The 20425-nt window shown below is 42.3% G+C and overlaps 1 protein-coding gene across 1 annotated transcript; it reads left to right on the top strand.

Annotated features, from left to right (window-relative positions):
* Window positions 1–10213: 10213 nt before the first annotated feature.
* Window positions 10214–17299, top strand: kctd7 (potassium channel tetramerization domain containing 7). The gene is made up of 4 exons (XM_082974619.1): window positions 10214–11161; window positions 12010–12179; window positions 12373–12551; window positions 12785–17299. The coding sequence occupies exons 1-4, from the start codon at window positions 10859–10861 to the stop codon at window positions 13159–13161; spliced, it is 1029 nt and encodes a 342-aa protein (XP_082830745.1). The 5' UTR covers window positions 10214–10858; the 3' UTR covers window positions 13162–17299.
* The last annotated feature ends 3126 nt before the right edge of the window (window positions 17300–20425 follow it).

Below are 20425 nucleotides of genomic sequence, written 5' to 3' on the forward strand. Positions count from 1 at the left end.
TCTGATGATCTCTTTATAATTACATCATAACACTGCACTCTGATTTGGTGCCGTGTGTGTGTGTGTGTGTGTGTGTGTGTGTGTGTGTGTGTGTGTGTTGCAGACACACATACACACTTTCACTGTGTAAGAATTCACACAACCGCAATGCACCCTGGTATCGAGTGTAGTGCATTATATTTATAGACACCTGGCTGTCATTGTGCTATCACTCCTCACTTCCGCTCCCAGCAGCCATGGGAGCTGTGTGAATGACTCATTGTGACCTGTTTGTTCTTTTTCTCCCTCTGTAGCACACTGGATATCTTCCTTGTGCTCAGCTAGTCTTTATATAGCACTGCCACTGCAATTGTAAGGGAGGAGGTACCCTGGTACAGGGTTGGGAGAGAAACTGTGAAAAGATGCTGTAGTTGTCATTGACTACAGACGTAGGTGCAATGTTTGCATCAGAAGGAATAACACACAAAGTAGAACATTCATAATAGATTTTTAAGTGATTTAAATTAAGATAGCTTTTATTGGTCAATTGCACACAAGGTCAAACCGAAATTGAGCTTCCATTTTAATCCAACCCCTCCGAAAGAGACACATACAGGTTTTGGAGAGGTGAGGGGGTCTGCCACACTGGGCGCCTGAGGAGCTGTAGTTGTGGGGGGTTAAGTCCCTTGCTCAAGGGGCACAGCGGCAGGCAATGGGATCTTACTTCCTGAGATTTTTCCCGTCTGACCCAGGATTTGGACTCTCTAACCGCTAGGCTACCTGCCTCCCCAAAGGCAGCAGGTAGCTTATTTTAGCAATAGATTTGAAGCAATAGGTTATTCTTGTAAATGAAGGCATGTTTTAGCTTTTGTCTTTTGTCTGTTATCCTTAACTGAAAAAAATCACTCAGCAAATGTGGCCTTTTAGGGCCCAGAGTAGGCTAATGACAGTAGTAGGCCTAGACAAGAAGATTGCATTTGTTTATACGCTAGTGAAGATAATAACTGAGTAATGACTTGCCTCAAAATCATTTGTTTGTTGCTGCTCACGAGGTGCAATTAGATGAGGAAATAGAAAGCAGCATTGGAGTCAGACCTGTTTTGTCACTGTTTGTCAACCATAGAGGAATTCTTTTTTCATTAGGGCATGCTGTGAACTGACACTGGTGTTCACATGAATCACACAGTGAACTGACACTGTGGTGTTCACATTAATCACACAGTGAACTGACACTGTGGTGTTCACATTAATCACACAGTGAACTGACACTGTGGTGTTCACATTAATCACACAGTGAACTGACACTGTGGTGTTCACATGAATCACACAGTGAACTGACACTGTGGTGTTCACATGAATCACACAGTGAACTGACACTGTGGTGTTCACATGAATCACACAGTGAACTGACACTGTGGTGTTCACATGAATCACACAGTGAACTGACACTGTGGTGTTCACATGAATCACACAGTGAACTGACACTGTGGTGTTCACATGAATCACACAGTGAACTGACACTGTGGTGTTCACATGAATCACACAGTGAACTGACACTGTGGTGTTCACATGAATCACACAGTGAACTGACACTGTGGTGTTCACATGAATCACACAGTGAACTGACACTGTGGTGTTCACATGAATCACACAGTGAACTGACACTGTGGTGTTCACATGAATCACACAGTGAACTGACACTGTGGTGTTCACATGAATCACACAGTGAACTGACACTGTGGTGTTCACATGAATCACTGTGCATGTACGCTGCCAGTATGTTATGTGAAGCATGAGGGCTTTTATCTGATTCAAAGATTAAAAGGGTTCCCCTTAAAATTAAAAAGTGAATCATATTTGCGATAAAGATGATGAAAAACAAGTTCAGTTAAATTCACATACATTTGTACACACTGTACATGTTTTATCAGAGTAGAGAGTTAAGGCAATAAATAGGCCATAGAGGCGAAATAATTACAATTTAGCATTAACACTGGAGTGATAGATGTGCAGATGATGATGTGCAAGTAGAGATACTGGGGTGCAAAAGAGCAAAAAGATAAATAACAACATGGGGATGAGGTAGTTGGGTGTGCTATTTACAGATTGGCTGTGTACAGGTACAGTGATTGGTAAGCTGCTCTGACAGCTAGAGTTAGAGATGGAGATTTAAGACTCCAAGCTTCAGTGATTTTTGCAATTCGTTCCAGTCATTGGCAGCAGAGAACTGGAAGGAAAGGCGGCCAATGAGGTGTTGGCTTTGGGGATGACCAGTGAAATGTACCTGCTGGAGAGTGTTACAATGCACAAACTCAGCAAAAAAATAAACGTCCCTTTTTCAGGACCCTGTCTTTCAAAGATCATTTGTAAAAATCCAAGTAAATTCACAGATCTACATTGTAAAGGGTTTAAACACTGTTTCTCATGCTTGTTCAATTAACCATGAACAATTAATGAACATGCACTTGTGGAACTGTCGTTAAGACGGCGGCAAGTAGCCTAGTGGTTAGAGCGTTGGACTAGTAACCTAAAGGTTGCAAGATCGAATCCCCGAGCTGACAAGGTAAAAATCTGTCATTCTGCCCCTGAACAAGGCAGTTAACCCAAAGTTCCTAGGATCCTAGGCCGTCATTGAAAATAAGAATTTGTTCTTAACTGACTTGCCAAGTTAAATAAAAGGTAAAAAAAAAAAAGACGCTTACAGATGGGAGGCAATTAAGGTCAGTTCTGAAAACGTAGGCCTCTTTAGTGTCCTTTCTACTGACTCTGGAAAACACCAAAAGATCAAATCAAATGTATTTATCTAGCCCTTCGTACATCAGCTGATATCTCATAGTGCTGTACAGAAACCCAGCCTAAAACCCCAAACAGCAAGCAATGCATGTGAAAGAAGCACGGTGGCAAGGAAAAACTCCCTAGGAAAAACTCCCTAGAAAGGCCAAAAACCTAGGAAGAAACCTAGAGAGGAACCAGGCTATGAGGGGTGGCCAGTCCTCTTCTGGCTGTGCCGGGTGGATATTATAACAGAACATGGTCAAGATGTTAAAATGTTCATAAATGGCCAGCATGGTCAAATAACAATAATCATAGTAGTTGTCGAGGGTGCAACAAGCACGTCCGGTGAACAGGTCAGGGTTCCATAGCCGCAGGCAGAACAGTTGAAACTGGAGCAGCAGCACGGCCAGGTGGACTGGGGACAGCAAGGAGTCATCATGCCAGGTAGTCCTGAGGCATGGTCCTAGGGCTCAGGTCCTCCGAGAGAAAGAAAGAGAAAGGGAGAATTAGAGAGAGCATATTTAAATTCACACAGGACACCGGATAAGACAAGAGAAATACTCCAGATGTAACAGACTGACCCTAGCCCCCCGACACATAAACTACTGCAGCATAAATACTGGAGGCTGAGACAGGAGGGGTCAGGAGACACTGTGGCCCCATCCGATGATACCCCCGGACAGGGCCAAACAGGCAGGATATAACCTGCCTGTTTGGCCCTGGGTCCCTGCTCATCTACGTGAGCATGCCTTAGGCATGCTGCAAGGAGGCATGAGGACAGCAGATGTGGCCAGGGCAATAAATTGCAATGTCCGTACTGTGACACGCCAAAGACAGCGCTACAGAGAGACCAGGCGGACAGCTGACAGTCCTTGCAGTGGCAGACCACGTGTAACAACACCTGCACAGGATCGGTACATCCGAACATCACACCTGCAGGACAGTTGTTGCCATCCTGTACCTGTCCGAGTTACACCAGGAACTCACAATCCCTCCATCAGTGCTCAGACTCTCCGCAATAGGCTGAGAGAGGCTGGACTGAGGGCTTGTAGGCCTGTTGTAAGGCAGGTCCTCACCAGACATCACCGGCAACAACGTCGCCTATGGGCACAAAACCACCGTCGATGGACGAGACAGGACTGGCAAAAAGTGCTCTTCACTGACGAGTCGCGGTTTTGTCTCACCAGGGGTGATGGTCGGATTCGCGTTTATCGTCGAAGGAATGAGAGTTACACTGAGGCCTGTACTCTGGAGCGGGATCGATTTGGAGGTGGAGGGTCCGTCATGGTCTGGGGCGGTGTGTCACAGCATCATCAAACTGAGCTAGTTGTCATTGCAGGCAATCTCAACACTGTGCGTTACAGGGAAGACATCCTCCTCCCTCATGTGGTACCCTTCCTGCAGGCTCATCCTGGCATGACAATGCCACCAGCCATACTACTCGTTCTGTGCGTGATTTCCTGCAAGACAGGCATGTCAGTGTTCTGCCATGGCCAGCGAAGAGCCCGGATCTCAATCCCATTGAGCACGTCTGGGACCTGTTGGATCGGAGGGTGAGGGCTAGGGCCATTCCCCCCAGAAATGTCTGGGAACTTGCAGGTGCCTTGGTGGAAGAGTGGGGTAACATCTCACAGCAAGAACTGGAAAATCTGGTGCAGTCCATGAGGTGGAGATGCACTGCAGTACTTAATGCAGCTGGTGGCTACACCAGATACTGACTGTTACTTTTGATTTTGACCCCCACTTTGTTCAGGGACACATTATTCCATTTCTGTTAGTCACATGTCTGTGGAACTTGTTCAGTTTGTTTCAGTTGTTGAATCTTGTTATGTTCATACAAATATTTACACATGTTAAGTTTGCTGAAAATAAATGCATTTGACAGTGAGAGGACGTTTCTTTTTTTGCTGAGTTTACATTCAATTTGGAACAAAGGTTACATGCACTTACACATCTAGGGATTGCTTTGCAGGGGAAAATAATTTTTGGGGAACAGTTTAGAGAAAAGAAGATACTGCACTCGCAACTATCACTTCTTTATTTTGGCACAAAGATACTTTGCAAGGTAAATAAGTAATAGTTTGCGAAAAGTGGAAATGCACCCTAATCATATCACCATTTGTGATATGATATATACAGTGGGGTCCGAAATTATTTACACCCTTGATAAAGATGAGCACAAATGACTGTATAATTTATACATTTGTATCTAATACTGAGCTATATTGTATACAACATTTTGGGGGGAAATTATTTTATAATACAATTTCTCAGAGAAAGAGATTTTGTTTAACAAGTAATAATTGATAATAAGATAGGGGTCAAAATTCTTGACACCCGTTTTCAATACCTTTTCAATATCTCACCTTGCGAGGATAACAACACAGAGCCTTTTTCTAAAATGTATTATGAGATTGGAGAACACATTGGGAGGGATCTTAGACCATTCCTCCGTACAGAATACTTTCCAGATCCTTGATATCCTTCATCTGCACTTATGGACTGCCCTCTTCAAATCAAACCACAAGTTTTCAATGGGATTCAAGCCCGGAGACTGAGTTAGCCATTGCAAAATGTTGATTTTTGTGGTCAATTAACCATTTCTTTGTGGATTTGGATATGTGCTTGGGTTTATTGTCTTGCTTGAATATCCAATGGAAGTCAAGTTTCAGGCTCCTGGCAACTAACAACTAGATTTTGGGCTAAAATGTCCTGGTACTGGGTAAAGTTCATGTCATTAACCTTAACAAGGGCCCCAGGACCAGTGGAAGCGAAATAGCCCCAAAGATCCACCACCATATTTAAAGTAGGTATGGGGTTCTTTTCAGCTTATGTGTCCTTATTTCTACGTCAAACCCACCACTGGTTTGCAGGGCCAAAGAGCTCTATTTTCATATCATACAACAAATGTAAACACTTGGAGTTCTCTAAACAGCATTGGTACTTGGATTGGAACCAATGCGATGGTCAGATTACAGGAAAATAGAGCTCTTTAGCCACGTACAATATAGCTCAGTATTTGAATTATTTATTTTACACAGACATTTTTGCTAATCTTTATCAGGAGTGTCAATTTCGGGCCCCACTATCACCATATGGTATATAATTTTTACTAAAGCGTTAATTATTTAATTTCTGTTCCAACTTTTGATACACTTCCTGTCATCTCTTTACAAACAGTATGTTCCATCTGGCTAGGAACACAGGGGAACATGTCCTTACAAGAGAGATGTCTGCACTGAATAATTAGGTCAACAAAAAAACAGAAGGCCTTGGTGGGGAATCCATCAGTACATCTTCACTGTCACTGTACAGCAGTCCTCTGGTGGGATCAGCCTCAACCAACTTCACTGCACACGCTGATGATGCTATTCAATCAATTCCACTAGCCAGGAGAATCTGGGGTATAAGGCTGAATTATGTTTTTCCTCTGCAAAAAGCATGTTTGTGTCAATTATGAATAGGAGTGAGGGGAAGCAGTTCTTTGTTAGTGTGGCTTCCCTCATACTGTCTACTTCTAGCCTAATGGTTCTGCATTAATGAGCATCATTCATCCGTAAGACTGGAGAATGTTTCCTCTTGTCAAAGATCCAAGGAGTAGATCTGACGTTGTAATCAGACATGTCTGGGGCTCCAGCTAGCATGTACAGTGCATTCGGAAAGTATTCAGCCCCCTTGACTTTTTTACAGCCTTATTCTAAAATGGATTTAAAAAAGTATCCTTATCAATCTACATACAATACACCATAATGACAAAGAAAAACATTGTTTTAGGATTTTATCACATTTACATAAGTACTCAGACCCTTTACTCAGTACTTTGTTGAAGCACCTTTGGCAGAAATTACAGCTTCAAGTCTTCTTGGGTATGACGCTACAAGCTTGGCACACCTGTATTTGGGGAGTTTCTCCCATTCTCTGTAGATCCTCTCAAGCTCTGTCAGGTTGGATGGAGAGCGTCAATGCACAGCCATTTTCAGGTCTCTACAGAAATGTTAGATAGGGTTCAACCACTCAATGAAATTCACAGACTTGTCCCGAAGCTACTCCTGCATTGTCTTGGCTGTGTGCTTAGGGTCATTGTTCTGTTGAAAGGTGAACCTTCGCCCCAGTCTGAGGTCCAGAGCGCTCTGGAGCAGGTTTTCATCAAGGAGCTCTCTGTACTTTGCTCTGTTCATCTTTCCCTCGATCCTGGCAAGTCTCCCAGTCCCTGCCACTGAAAAACATCCCCACAGCATGATGCTGCCACCACTATGCTTCACCGTAGGGATGGTGCCAGGTTTCCTCCAGATGTGACACTTGGCATTCAGGCCAAAGAGTTCAATCTTGGTTTCATCAGACCAAAGAATCTTGTTTCTCATGGTCTGAGAGTCCATTAGGTGCCTTTTTGCAAACTCCCAGCGGGCTGTCATGCGCCTTTACTGTGGAGTGGCTTCTGTCTGGCCACTTTACCATAAAGGCCTGATTGGTGGAGTGCTGCAGAGATGTTTGTCCTTCTGGAAGGTTCTCCCATCTCCACAGAAGTACTCTGGAGAGAGTGACCATCGGGTTCTTGGTCAACTCCCTGACCAAAGCCCTTCTCCCCCGATTGCTCAGTTTGGCCGGGCGGCCAGCTCTAGGAAGAGTCTTGGTGGTTCCAAACTTCTTCCATTTAAGAATGATGGAGGCCACTGTGTTCTTGTAAACCTTCAATGCTGTAGAAATGTGTTGGTACCCTTCCCCAGATCTGTGCCTTGACACAATCCTGTCTCGGAGCACTATTCCTTCAACCTCATGGCTTGGCTTTTGCTCTGACATGTACTGTCAACTGTGGGACCTTATGTAAATAGGTATGTGCCTTTCCAAATCATGTCAAATCAATTGAATTTACCACAGGTGGACTCCAATCAAGTTGTAGAAACATCTCAAGAAGGATCAATGGAAACAGGATGCACCTGAGCTCACTTTTGAGTCTCCTAACAAAGGGTCTGAATACTTGTGTAAATAAGTTATTTCTGATTGAAATTTTTTATGAATTTGCAACATTTTCTAAAATCCTGTTTTCAGTTCGTCAGTATATGGTATTATGTGTAGATGAGGAAAATGTTTTATGTAATCCATTTTAGAATAAGGATGTAATGTTATTTTTTAAATATGTTTTAAGTCAAGAGGTCTGAATACTTTCTGAATGCACTATATATGGTTGGCCCTCTGGTACTGATCTCTGGATTTGTTTGAGATATCTTTCATTATTCATCTAATATTTGATGCTAGAATGTGAGCCAAAATGGTCCAGAACGCAATAGTAAATAAAAGTATTTATTAGATTATAACATTTTGGTAGAAAAATTGATATTTCATTTGTTTGAAAATACAGTAAATCAAGACATTTAAGAATCCTTGGCCAAAATGCATGTGTGAAGTAACAGCTTCTGTGTATTGGGTGGCACATTCAGGTATTTCAGGAGAGGGACACGAGTTGGACCCTGTGGAGATAAAAAAATAAAAAGTCAAAAGAACTATATTGCAGCCAAGGTTTCTCTGGTTTCTCCCCAAGTGAGGGGTCAAATGTCAGACTAACCTTGTTCTCTCATTCTTATTAGGTAGACCTGGGGGTCAAGCCTAGCTCGCTGTAGACATTGTTGTCTTGTTCCTGGAGTCGTATGAGAAACATCTCACTGGCTATGTTGCCTTTCCTGCGCACACTATCAATAAGTTGGCAAGCCTTATCCGCCCTCTGCTTGTACTCCTCCTTTATCCCCTCTATCTCTCCATCGTTCAGCACCTTGTCTTCCAAGAGGTCATCCATCAGTTGGTCCAGAACGACCTTAGATGCCTTTTCAATGAATTTGGTCCTCACTCCATGCAGCTGCTGAGCTGTTGACATTGAAATGTTGGTAGGCCTATAGCACTTTACTATAGGTTTGACCTGTTTACACTGCATTTACCTGGTATTAACCAGTAAATTATAGTGTATTCGGGAAAGTATTCAGACCCCTTGACTTTTTCCACATTTTGTTGTTACAGCCTTACTCTAAAATGGATTACATTTTTTTCCTTATCAATGTACATACAATAGCCCATAATAACAAAGCGATAACAGGTTTTTAGAAATGTTTGCAAATGTATAAAAACATGTTTACTGAAATTTCACTTTTACATAAGTATTCAGACCCTTTACTCAACTTTGTTGAAGCACCTTTGGCAGTAAGCTCAATTTCGAGTCTCATAGCAAAGGGTCTGAATACTTACGTAAATAAGGTATTTCTGCTTTTTATTTTTAATACATTCGCAAAAATGTCTTAATCTGTTTTTGCTTTGTCATTGTGGTATTGTGTGTAGATTGAGGATAAAAAAAAAATCTATTTAAAATAAGGCTAACATAACAAAATATAGAAGAAGTCAAGGGGTCTGAATATTTTTCGAAAGCACTGTATCAATGGGTAGACCTACTTTCAATCACATCAACTGTGCGTAGTGATGCTTATTTGAATTTATCTCAACAAAACAATTAATTCATAGGCTCTTGAATAATTACCATTTAACATGCATTTTGTAAATGCCTGGTCATTTCTGTGCCACCAAAATGCCACTTAAAACACAAACACACACACACAGAATTGGGCAGAGGCTGAATAAAACGAGGGTAAGGAGAGTACATGGTGTTTTGCAGATGTATTATGTCCCAGTTCTCACACCTTTCAACCGGTAAATAAATATATATACTATATTTGTAAACGCATATGGCCTTTATACATTGTAGTAAAGGGGCCCTCTTGAAATGAGTTAGGAAGAATAACAAACTTGCTCATGATACAATGCTGTCTGCTCTGCTGGCCTATGACAATCCAATGTGACACGGATACACTATTTCACGGTATTTTACCTGCCATTACTCAGCAGAGGTAGAACAAGAGTATTATGTCACTTTCCTCATTATCTTCACGCTCGTGTAGCCTATTCTGGCTGCAGACCGTATTGTTCCTTATCCGTAGGTGTATTGCACATCAGTGTATCCTGTAACTAATATTTAAAGCTGAGAAAATAAACAGACTTTTCTGACAGCAACCTTAGGCACCGCACAAAGACCTACATACAGTGTCGGTACATATTTCCTGATTTTGCGCACAAATTGAAATTGAAAGTGGGCTACACAGCTGACCGCTAAATAATACACAAGCCAGATAAAAATGCAGAATTTGCATTAACTAATGTGCATCTTGTTACTACAGAATCAAGGGAGAGTTGGCTTATGCGGAGCTGCAGGCTTATTGACATTTTAAAGAATACAGGGCTATCTAACACATTTAGCAAAATGCAGAAGAACATTTAGCCTAGTTTTATAGCCTGGAATAAAGTAAAGTATTGCTTAATCATAAATGTGCAATAGAAATACACTATTTAAAAGACAGGGTGCAATGTCCAACCCATCTGAGACGTAAAGTCTATGGCCAAGCCTGCGCCTCTAATGTTGGCCTCAGCAAAAAGTAACAATAGACCTATAGCTAAGTAACCTAGTGATGCAAGGCCAACATGACCTGTGAATATTATCACGCCTAGTATGAGGTTTACATTGTAGCAGCATTTTATGATTTGTCGTGCTATCTGGAGACTGCAACATTTGATTTTCACACATTTCTTGTTGGGCTAATATTATTCGTAGCCTATATCAAATCATTTTTTAAAGGTTTGTGTTTTCTGTATAAAATCACGTTTGGCATTGGTTAGTCTCTGTGTATACCGTAATTTACGCATTTTATGAATCCTTGAAAGGATATAAGCTACGAATTGAACGTAGGCTAAGCAACCCACTGTAGGCTAGAGTAGCCCACAGAACTGACGCTCTGGTGGGCGTAGCAGTTTGAGGTTCTCGCTGTGCGTAACGTGGTCTTCTCCAAGCTACCGTATTGCAATATGTCAGAGAGCGTTAGGAGTTCAAGCAAAGTAGATAAGGTAGACTAGCTCATACCATATTGTAAGTGTCCGTCCCTATCAGCTGACAGGTCCCACCCTAGGTTGATGACAGTGTTGTCCCCTCACAAGCAAACGTGGATTGTGCTTTATCCTTGGCGATTGGATTGACTTGAGTTCACCTGACTCACACTCGCAGACCTGGTGTGTGTGCATGCAGCATTATGGATCTGACGAGGCTTCTAACGGAGAACGACCGCCGCTCTCTTTCAACAACTCCAGCCCGTTACCCGTGGCTCCTTCACGGGTAAGGAGGTTCGCTCAGGAGAGGCGAGCGCTCCCTCAGCCGAGAGTGATGGTGGTATTCTCGGCCGCAAATGAGATTGATAAACCAGGCGATGCAATGTCGAGTTCGGACTCTGCGGAGGATGATTTCCGAAAGCCAGCCACCCCCGCACCGAACCTAAATCTAGGCAAGTCTCTTCGTACCACCTTTAACGAATCTCCATCTCCAGAGGTAAGGACGAGATGGCCGTTTGTTGTTGTTTATTCTAGGAACGTTGTGGGGATTAAATGGGTTTAGGATGTGAGTGCAGTGGTGGCCATGGATATATGAACTGTTAAACGTCGCTATCGCTGAGAATCTCCTCTTTATCTTTGCACCTAGTCTATGAATTTCAGCATTATTTCGACCGTTTCTTTCCCACGCGTTCCACCTCTGTAAATGATATGCCATGGATCAATCTCCACAGGCAACAGATGCATAAACCATGTAGTTTTTCTTCCAGTGTGATCTTTACCCTGATTGGTTCACCACCCCACAGAGAGGGCTGGCTCCTTGTCCCAATTGGCTCTTATCACATGGCTGTTATTATCTGTGACAGCCCCTCGCTGGGATTGACCTTCTTTACTCGTGTCTAGGGAAGCCCTTGCTTACAGTGTCATGTCCAGTGACTGTCACTTGTGTTGTTGGGCCCAATGTGTCCTGTCAAGATCTGCCCTGTGATTAGGATATTATCCTCAGTAATCCCATCCTGTTATTGCTGGTGTTATTATGCTACTGTGGAGCATCTGCAGAGGAAGATGAGGGAAACAAATGACAAGGACATTATTTATTGTACATGTCACAGGAATACTGCTCTAATGCTATACAAAAGTAATAAAAAATTATAATAAGTTTATGGTGTCAAGAATGCAATATGAATGAAAGATTTACACCTTTTTTTACAAAAATAAATGTACTGTATTTTATGCACATATTTTCCAAAATGGATAATGCACTTTTTCCAGATTTGATTTGATTTTTTACATTTTTTAAAATGTATTTATTATTATTTTTATTTTTTTTAACCCAATCACCTGTAGTTTCCTGAGGTTATTTCTCTCAACGTGGGCGGGACCTACTTCACCACCCGCCTGTCCACTTTACGGCGCTATGAGGACACCATGCTCGCCGCCATGTTTAGTGGACGCCATCACATCCCACGTGATGCTGAAGGTCGCTTCTTCATTGACCGGGATGGGGCATATTTCGGGTGAGCTCTCTTCAAATAGCCAGCAGCAAAAAATGCTTATTACATGCTAATAATAGTGAATGAGCATGCCAGTCCCTTATTCTACAACACATTTGACATGAAACTGCTATTGAATGAACAGACTGAGGATAGTGGATGCAATTTTAACAAAAAACAACACGTGTGTTTGTGTGTTTGCATGTCCCTTGTATAGGGACATCCTGAACTTCCTGCGCGAGGGTGAACTACCTCAGAGGGATCGTGTGAGGGCGGTACACAGGGAGGCCCAGTACTATGCTATTGGTCCCCTGTTGGACAGCCTGGAGGACACTCAGCCACTCACAGGAGAGAAAGTCCGCCAGGCCTTCCTCGACCTCCTGCCCTACTACAAGGGTAACCAACACAATCTCACACACTGAATCTAACTGGGTCAACCTTATTACAGATAGTAATGTTGCAACAACATGCTTAAATTTATGTGACATTGACTATTGAAGTTATTTCAATATTCAAAGTTTATACTTCAATAAAGTAGAAATGTGACAAGTAAATGGAAATATGTCAATGAACTCCTTTAGAAAAGTTAGATCTGGAGTGAAGTTAGTTATCCCTTGTTTTGTTTGTAGATAATCTGGAGCGCATCGTGGAGATTGCCAAACTGCGGGCCATGCAGAGGAAGGCTCGCTTCGCCAAGCTTAAGATTTGCGTGTACAAGGAGGAGATGCCCATCACGCCGTACGAGCGGCCGCTCTTCAATTCATTGCGCTTCGAGCGCACGGAGAGTGAGGCCAAGCTGTTCGAGCACCACTGTGAGGTGGACGTGTCGTTCGGGCCCTGGGAGGCGGTGGCGGACGTTTACGACCTGCTCCACTGCATCGTCAGTGACCTGGCGGAGCGTGGCATCACGGCCGACCAACAATGCATCGGTGTCTGTGACAAACACCTCATCAACCACTACTACTGCAAGAGGCCCATCTACGAGTTCAAGATCACATGGTGGTAAAGCAGGACGACAAAAGATCTTGCTGTCTGTGTTGTGAGGTGGACTCCTGTTGTGATATGCCAACTGATCTCCTTCCTGGTCCCTCAGGATGAGAGAGAATAGGGGTAGTCAGTGTTATTCTCCCTTTTCAAGAACTGAAACCTATGAAGTGCTGAGTTTTATAGAAAGGAGGGAGTCTGGCTTTTGTGCTTCTGTTTCCTAACTCAATAGTTGTGACCAATGTTTCCTTTGTGTTTAATTGTTTTTAACAGTATTTACCTAGGGTCTCATTGGCTGCTTCTTATTTTTTACTTGTTAAACTCTGGGAGTTTTTGTTCTCATCCAACCTTGTAGATCGGCCAAGGTTTTTCAGAAAAGGGTCAAGTTAATCTCATATTGTGACTCCAGTGCTGTCTGTCCCTTTGTCTTCATTCCTACTTATGCTGTTATGCATTCTACGTTGTGCGTTTCTGTGGTAACCACTTTCTTGGTCGCGAGAGAAACTGGATGCAATTAAGCAAGCTGGGGAAATATTGTTTAAGTACTGTATATAGCTACATGTAAATGTCTATTTTGTTACTGAGTAAGTAAGTGTCGATTTTTCTTTGCTAAACAGTCTGTGATCAGCATGGCTTTGGAAAGTCATTCTCTTTTTACCATTACAGTTTTAAAGACCCAAAGGAAATTAGAGAGTTGAAAATCAAATAGATTAAAGGGGCATGGTCAAAGTTATTTTACTTCAGTTTCCTCTTGATGGATCCCATATGTTCTTTTAACTGGAAATGTTTATCTGGCGGTTGAAAATGGTGCATGTGCTTCCTGTAAGTAAAACCAGAATTTCTCTCTGAAGGGGTTTCTATAGATGAAGGAACATTTTTAATGTGCTGCTAAAAGTAATTTGCACTTAAAAAGCTAAGAACACAACATATACACTACATGGCCAAAAGTATGTGGACACACCTTCAAATTAGTGGATTCTGCCATTTCAGCCACACCCGTTGCTGACAGGTGTATAAAATCAAGCACACAGACATGCAATCGCCATAGACCAACATTGGCAGTAGAATGGCACGTACTGAAGAGCTCAGTGACTTTCAACGTAACCATCATAGGATGCCACCTTTCCAATAAGTCACTTTGTCAAATTTCTGCCCTGCTAGAGCTGCCCCGGTCAACTGTAAGTGCTGTTATTGTGAAGTGGAAACATCTAGGAACAACAATGGCTCAGCCGCGAAGTGGTAGGCCACACAAGCTCATAGAACGGGACCACCGAATGCTGAAGCGTGTAAAAATCGTCTGTCCTCAGTTGCAACACTCGCTACCGAGTTCCAAACTGCCTCTGGAAGCAACGTTAGCACAAGAACTGTTCGTTAGGAGCTTCATGAAATGGGTCTCCATGGCCGAGTTGCCACACACAGGCCTAAGATCATCACCATGCGCAATGCCAAGCGTTGGCTGGAGTGGTGTAAAGCTCGCCACCATTGGACTCTGGAGCAGTGGAAACGTGTTCTCTGGAGGGATGAATCACACTTCACCATCTGGCAGTCCGAAGGACGAATATGGGTTGGGCAGATGCCAGGAGAACGCTACCTGCAATGCATAGTGCCAACTGTAAAGTTTGGTGGAGGAGGAATAATGGTCTGGGGCTGTTTTTCATGGTTCGGGCTAAGCCCCTTAGTTCCAGTGAAGGGGAAATGATAATGCTACAACATACAATGACATTCTAGAACATTCTGTGCTTCCAACTTTGTGGCAACAGTTTGGGGACGGCCCTTTCCTGTTTCAGCTTGACAATTCCCCCGTGCACAAAGCAAGGTCTATACAGAAATGGTTTGTCGAGATTGGTGTGGAAGAACTTGGCCTGCACAGAGCCCTGACCTCAACCCTATCGAACACCTTTGGGATGAATTGGAACGCCGACATCGAGTGTGTGTGTGTCCTCACTAATGCTCTTGTGGCTGAATGGAAGCAAGTCCCCGCAGCAATGTTCCAACATCTAGTGGAAAGCCTTCCTAGAAGAGTGGAGGCTGTTATAGCAGCAAAGGGGGGACCAACTCCATGTTAATGCCCATGATTTTGGAATGAGATGTTCGATGAGCAGGTGCCCATATACTTTTGACCATGTTTGTGGTGACATCCATCTTTGGGTCTTTGGCGTTGAACTTTATAGCTCGAACTGCTTCTATCTGCATTTTTGTCAAAATTGAGTTATTGACATAGCCTTGTTCAATGTTATTTACCTATATAGTACTCAAAGTTCCCAACTCTCATTGGTTTGAATGGTATCAGCAATTTTTATCTTGTATTCTTTCGAAATTAACAACATGAATTGTGGTATTTTAAATACCAATTATCTCAGAATCATGTTTTTGCAGCTAGAACCTTATAGTCCCAAGCTCTCAAGTTGACAATTTAGCAGATTTTTGATGATACTGTATATTTGCCATTATATTGACATATGCTTCAACAATTCCATCTTCTTTTGCAGCATGACATAGATTAGTCATACAAGTTTCATATGATAATTTTATATGACATGGTATTTCTACTGATTAAATAAATTCAGCTTAAGTGCCTTTTCCTAAGGGCAATTGTTTCACCTACATGGAGCTTAAACCAGGAAACGACACTATTTTTTTCTAATCAAGGACAACTGCAGTGACACTATTGTCACCTCCCCCATGGGTTAGTTCTGTTTTCTTTCTTGTTCCCTGTGTTGTTTAGTTAATTCATATTAGATTTATACAGATGTCAGATTGATATGTCCATTCAATTACATTTTCATAGAGTAGGCTACAAGTTCTTGTTTTAGAGGGCTCGGGATCAAAATTATTATGTGCAATGTTTGTGAATCCATGACTTGGTTTGCAGAATGAAATACAGTAATGCAGTGTTGTAAATGTATGTCCAGACAGCTTGGTTCTTCTGAGAATAGGCCAATTAATGCTTTATAACAGAACAGACAACACATTACTGTATGTCCAGGCAGCTTGGTTTTTCCATTATAGGCCCATTAATGCTTTATAACAGAACAAATAACACATTACTGTATCTCCAGACAGCTTGGTTGTTCCGGTATAGGCCTATTAATGCTTTATAACAGACCAAACAATACAGTAGGTTATTACTGTGTGTCGGGTGGATCAGGGTGGATAGTATTTTTTACTTGTTTTGTGCTATTGATGTCATGTTACACAGGTCTCTAAGTTTGGCTTGGATAATGTGACTTTATTTTCCCTCTGTTTAACTCTATGATACTAGGCTGAGTGATTGACAACAAGTGTTAAGAGTTGCCACTTTCTTACCGTTGGGTGTCAATTGATTGGATTTTGTCGATTTTTATGAAGCCTGTCGCAGATAGAGCCTTTAATCTTTTAAAATAGAATTGCAGAGATGGTTTGGGGGTTAGAATACAATTGTATTTATTTATTTCAGTATTTTAGGCAACTTAGACTTGAGGAACATTCCTTGCACCTTATTGAAGTTTCTCCCTTGGCTGGTGAATGTCTTTTGCAGATTCCATAGCGGGCCCATGTCTAGGCTGCTCATGGCATGGGAAAGTTGGAAAAACAATGCACAGCTTGACTAGTGGCCTAATTTTTCAAGGCTAATATCTTGCTTTAACTTACATATTGTATTATTTGTTGTAAGGGTATGCTCTATTGTGCTAATAGTAAGTCATATTTTTTGTTTTTATAATAAGGTACAAATACAGTTTGCCTTAGTCTGTACAAAATGATCAGTCTCTGTAGTTGTGTTTTCTTCTTCCGGGCTGGATAATGTTATGCATGCAATGTGCCAATGGTTCAAGTTGCCAAGTACAGTACTTCCATGAAATTAACTAAGCAACCTACCAAATAACTTCAGTTTCCTAAATTGAAAACCTGGGATACGTTGCTGATCTATCATTGAAACCAGGCTCATTTGTCAAATTCATCAGTGCAACAATTTGGCATCAGCACAACTGGACCATTTTTTTGATTGACCACATTATGGGCAGGGTATAATCCCTAGAAGTTTGTGGTCTTACGCACATCCTTAAAAACATAGGTGCTGAGCTAATAAAGAATACTAGTAAAGAACAAGAAGCCCTGCACACTGTTAAAGATCCGTTTTGGATCAAAATGTTGTCAATAAAGAGGTGAATTGGGAGCTTTAATCATTGTGTGACGTTTTAATAGTGTGCAGGCCTTGTTCTTTACCAGGATGCCATCTCTCCCTCCACTTCTTGGCAATGATCTGTGTCTTATTAATCATAAGCCTAATAATATATAGCTTCAAGATGCAGCTCTCTCATAACAAAATATTCCACATAGTTGGTATACTGACTGAGGAATTAGAATGGTTGAAGGCATTTAGGGTCAGGGTAAAAATACACAATGAATTACATGAATGTTACTGCACTCCACCATTCCAGTAGTCCCAGTCGGTATTAGAACGCCTGCCTGTGGGTGTGGTTACCCCCATTGACTTTCAAACGCAATTTTCTTGTTGACTGCTTGTTTAAGTCAACATGTCTAAAGATTCCTTTTAAACATTGCCTGCCCCAGAGCATTCTCACTACTTCGAAAAATGTAATAGGGCTTCCTTCATGCCCCTTTTCATGATGGTGCTAGCAGCCATGTGGGTGAGCGTTAGCTACCAACCCAAACACATGATCTAGTCAAGAGACCAACAACACAAACACATGGAATATACCACTACAAGCAGTTAGTGGAGTTACACATGGACTACACTAAACAAGTTAAATGTCTTAGCTAATTCTGATGAAATGTTTTCCACTACGTGTAGCCTACTGGTCTGCTGAATACTATAAAAGCCTGAAGCCCTTCTCGCAGGCTCTATTTCACTACTTTTTCTTTTTTTTAACCTACTTAACAAGGCAAGTCAGTTAAGAACAAATTCTTATTTACAATGACAGCCTACACCAGAGACATCCGGACGACGCTGGGTCAATTGTGCGCCGCCCTATGGGACTCCCAAACACGACCGGTTGTGATACAGCCTGGATTCGAACCAGGGTGTCTGTAGCACTGAGATGCAGATCGCTGCGCCACTCGGAAGCTTTGCGATCCGTATGTCGCGATTTTTGACCTGGTTACATGTAAATTGAACAACACAGTAATTTTCCGGCATGTTTTGTTATTTCTGTGTAACAAAATCGACGACGAAATTGGGGCTACTACAATGGGGGTGAATGGGAAAGAATGTTTGTGTTCCACAATTTGTCGGCGTGGTCGTGGGAATTCCTTATTATTAAGTGACTGAGACTCAAGAGTCCGCTCCACCTCTCCAGACAATTTCCAGCCACAGCCAGTGGCTTCTAAAGAAGGTAGCTCGTCCTAGGACACTGAAAAGGGTAAGGATTATACTTTGTAACGTTAATTGTAGAACAGTTAGCTACGGCATGTTTATAACAGCCAAAATGTAAGTACACTTTTGCTAACTACACAAAGATACCTTAGCAACGATGTTTATAACTAAACCAAGAGACCATCGCCTGTCGCTTCCAATGGGAACAAATTAGGACAGAACAAGCAAGGAGGTGGGCAGAGCCAAGCATGAGCTAGCGAGATCCTATTGGCACGTTCTAGTATTCATCTGCATATTTCCGTTTGGGAACGCCTCGTGAAGTGCGTGTGTGCAATAACTCAATTCGCCTTTGTACTCCTAAACAACGAGATTTACAAAACGTAGTCCACTTTGTTCATAACATATTCTAGTTTTGGCAACAGAAAGCTGTATGTAATCGATGAGAAAATGTGCAGAATATCGTCAAATCCACATCGTTACATCTTCTCCCATGCCGGCCAGTGGGCTTCCTCTCACTACTATATTTGGTAGTGAGTGGAAACGCCAAGCGGATGCTTCACATTTATACATCCGGTGGAATGTCTGTCTCATTGTTCTAGCATGCTAGCTAAATATCGTCACACTGTGGTTAGCTGCCTGGCAGGTAGCTAGCTAGTTATTGTTGCCATTGAGTTAGATTTTGTCAAACGCCTTGTGCTGAAACCCCATTTATGTTTGTTGTAACCTGTACATGCTCACCTGTCTTCGGCTTATCTTTGTGTTTGATTTTCTTGTTGCGATAGCTAGTTAACTAACCAGCCATGCTTCTGCCATGTTATTGTTGATGTAAGCCAGTCAGTCATAAGCTATAGGTGGGGATCCATCGCCTGCTTGAGAGTGGGCTAAACCAGGTTTTAACCCATACTGTCACTGAGTCTTATTTTGAGTGCACACACTCATTCATAGTACGTACATGAACTGAGATAATTGCAAATTCAAGCTGTAGGTGAATGATTTCTCTGTTTAGAAAGACAAGCTGCCCTACCTACATTTCTTCTGGGGGACATTTTTTGTGACTGGAGATCATTCACAAAATCAATATTCAGGAGCCACAACTGCAGTGACATGGTTATGAACATAAGCGTCATCACGGAAACTGCACATGGCTTGGCTATTCTCGTCTATTTGGTTGGTGAAGTAGCTACACGTTGATGGCAGTGCAGGGAGCTGTTGTATCCCAATCACACCATATGGTAGTTTTAGTTGCTGTCGGTCAAGCTTTTTTAGTGATAATAATAGCAAGCAAACCATCTCAAATGTAGGCTAGGCCTATGTACTGTTTTCCCCACCGAAACCATATTTATTTGCAGTGGTAGAGTTAGGCTGCTGGCTAACCCTAACCTCTGTTGTCAAAACAATCTGCTACGGAGATGTAGGGTCTGCTCAGCACAACTTAGCACACTTGGTATGGCAACTGCTCAGCCTCCGACCGCAAGACTCCAGCCACCCTAGTCATAGACTGTTCTCTCTGCTACTGCACAGCAAGCGGTACCGGAGCGCCAAGTCTAGGTCCAAGAGGCTTATAAACAGCTTCTACCCCCAAGCCATAAGACTCTTGAACAGTTAATCAAATGGCTACCCGGACTACCTGCACCCCCCCCCCTCCCTCCCCCTTTACGCTGCTGCTACTCTGTTATTATAAATGCGTAGTCACTTAATAACTCTACCTACATGTACATATTACCTCAACACCGGTGCCCCCGCACATTGACTCTGTACTGGTACCCCCTGTATATAGCCCTGCTATTGTTATTTACTGCTGCTCTTTAATTATTTGTTATTCATATCTATTACTTAAAAAATATATATATATTTTCTTAACTGCATTGTTGGTTAAGGGTTTGTAAGTAAGCACTTCACTGTAAGGTCTACACCTGTTGTATTGGGCGCATGTGACAAATAAAATTGGATTTGATTTAGAAAAACTTGTCAA

This window comes from Salmo salar, chromosome 04 (assembly GCF_965601325.2).
Source record: "Salmo salar chromosome 04, fSalSal1, whole genome shotgun sequence".
NCBI lineage: Eukaryota > Metazoa > Chordata > Actinopteri > Salmoniformes > Salmonidae > Salmo > Salmo salar.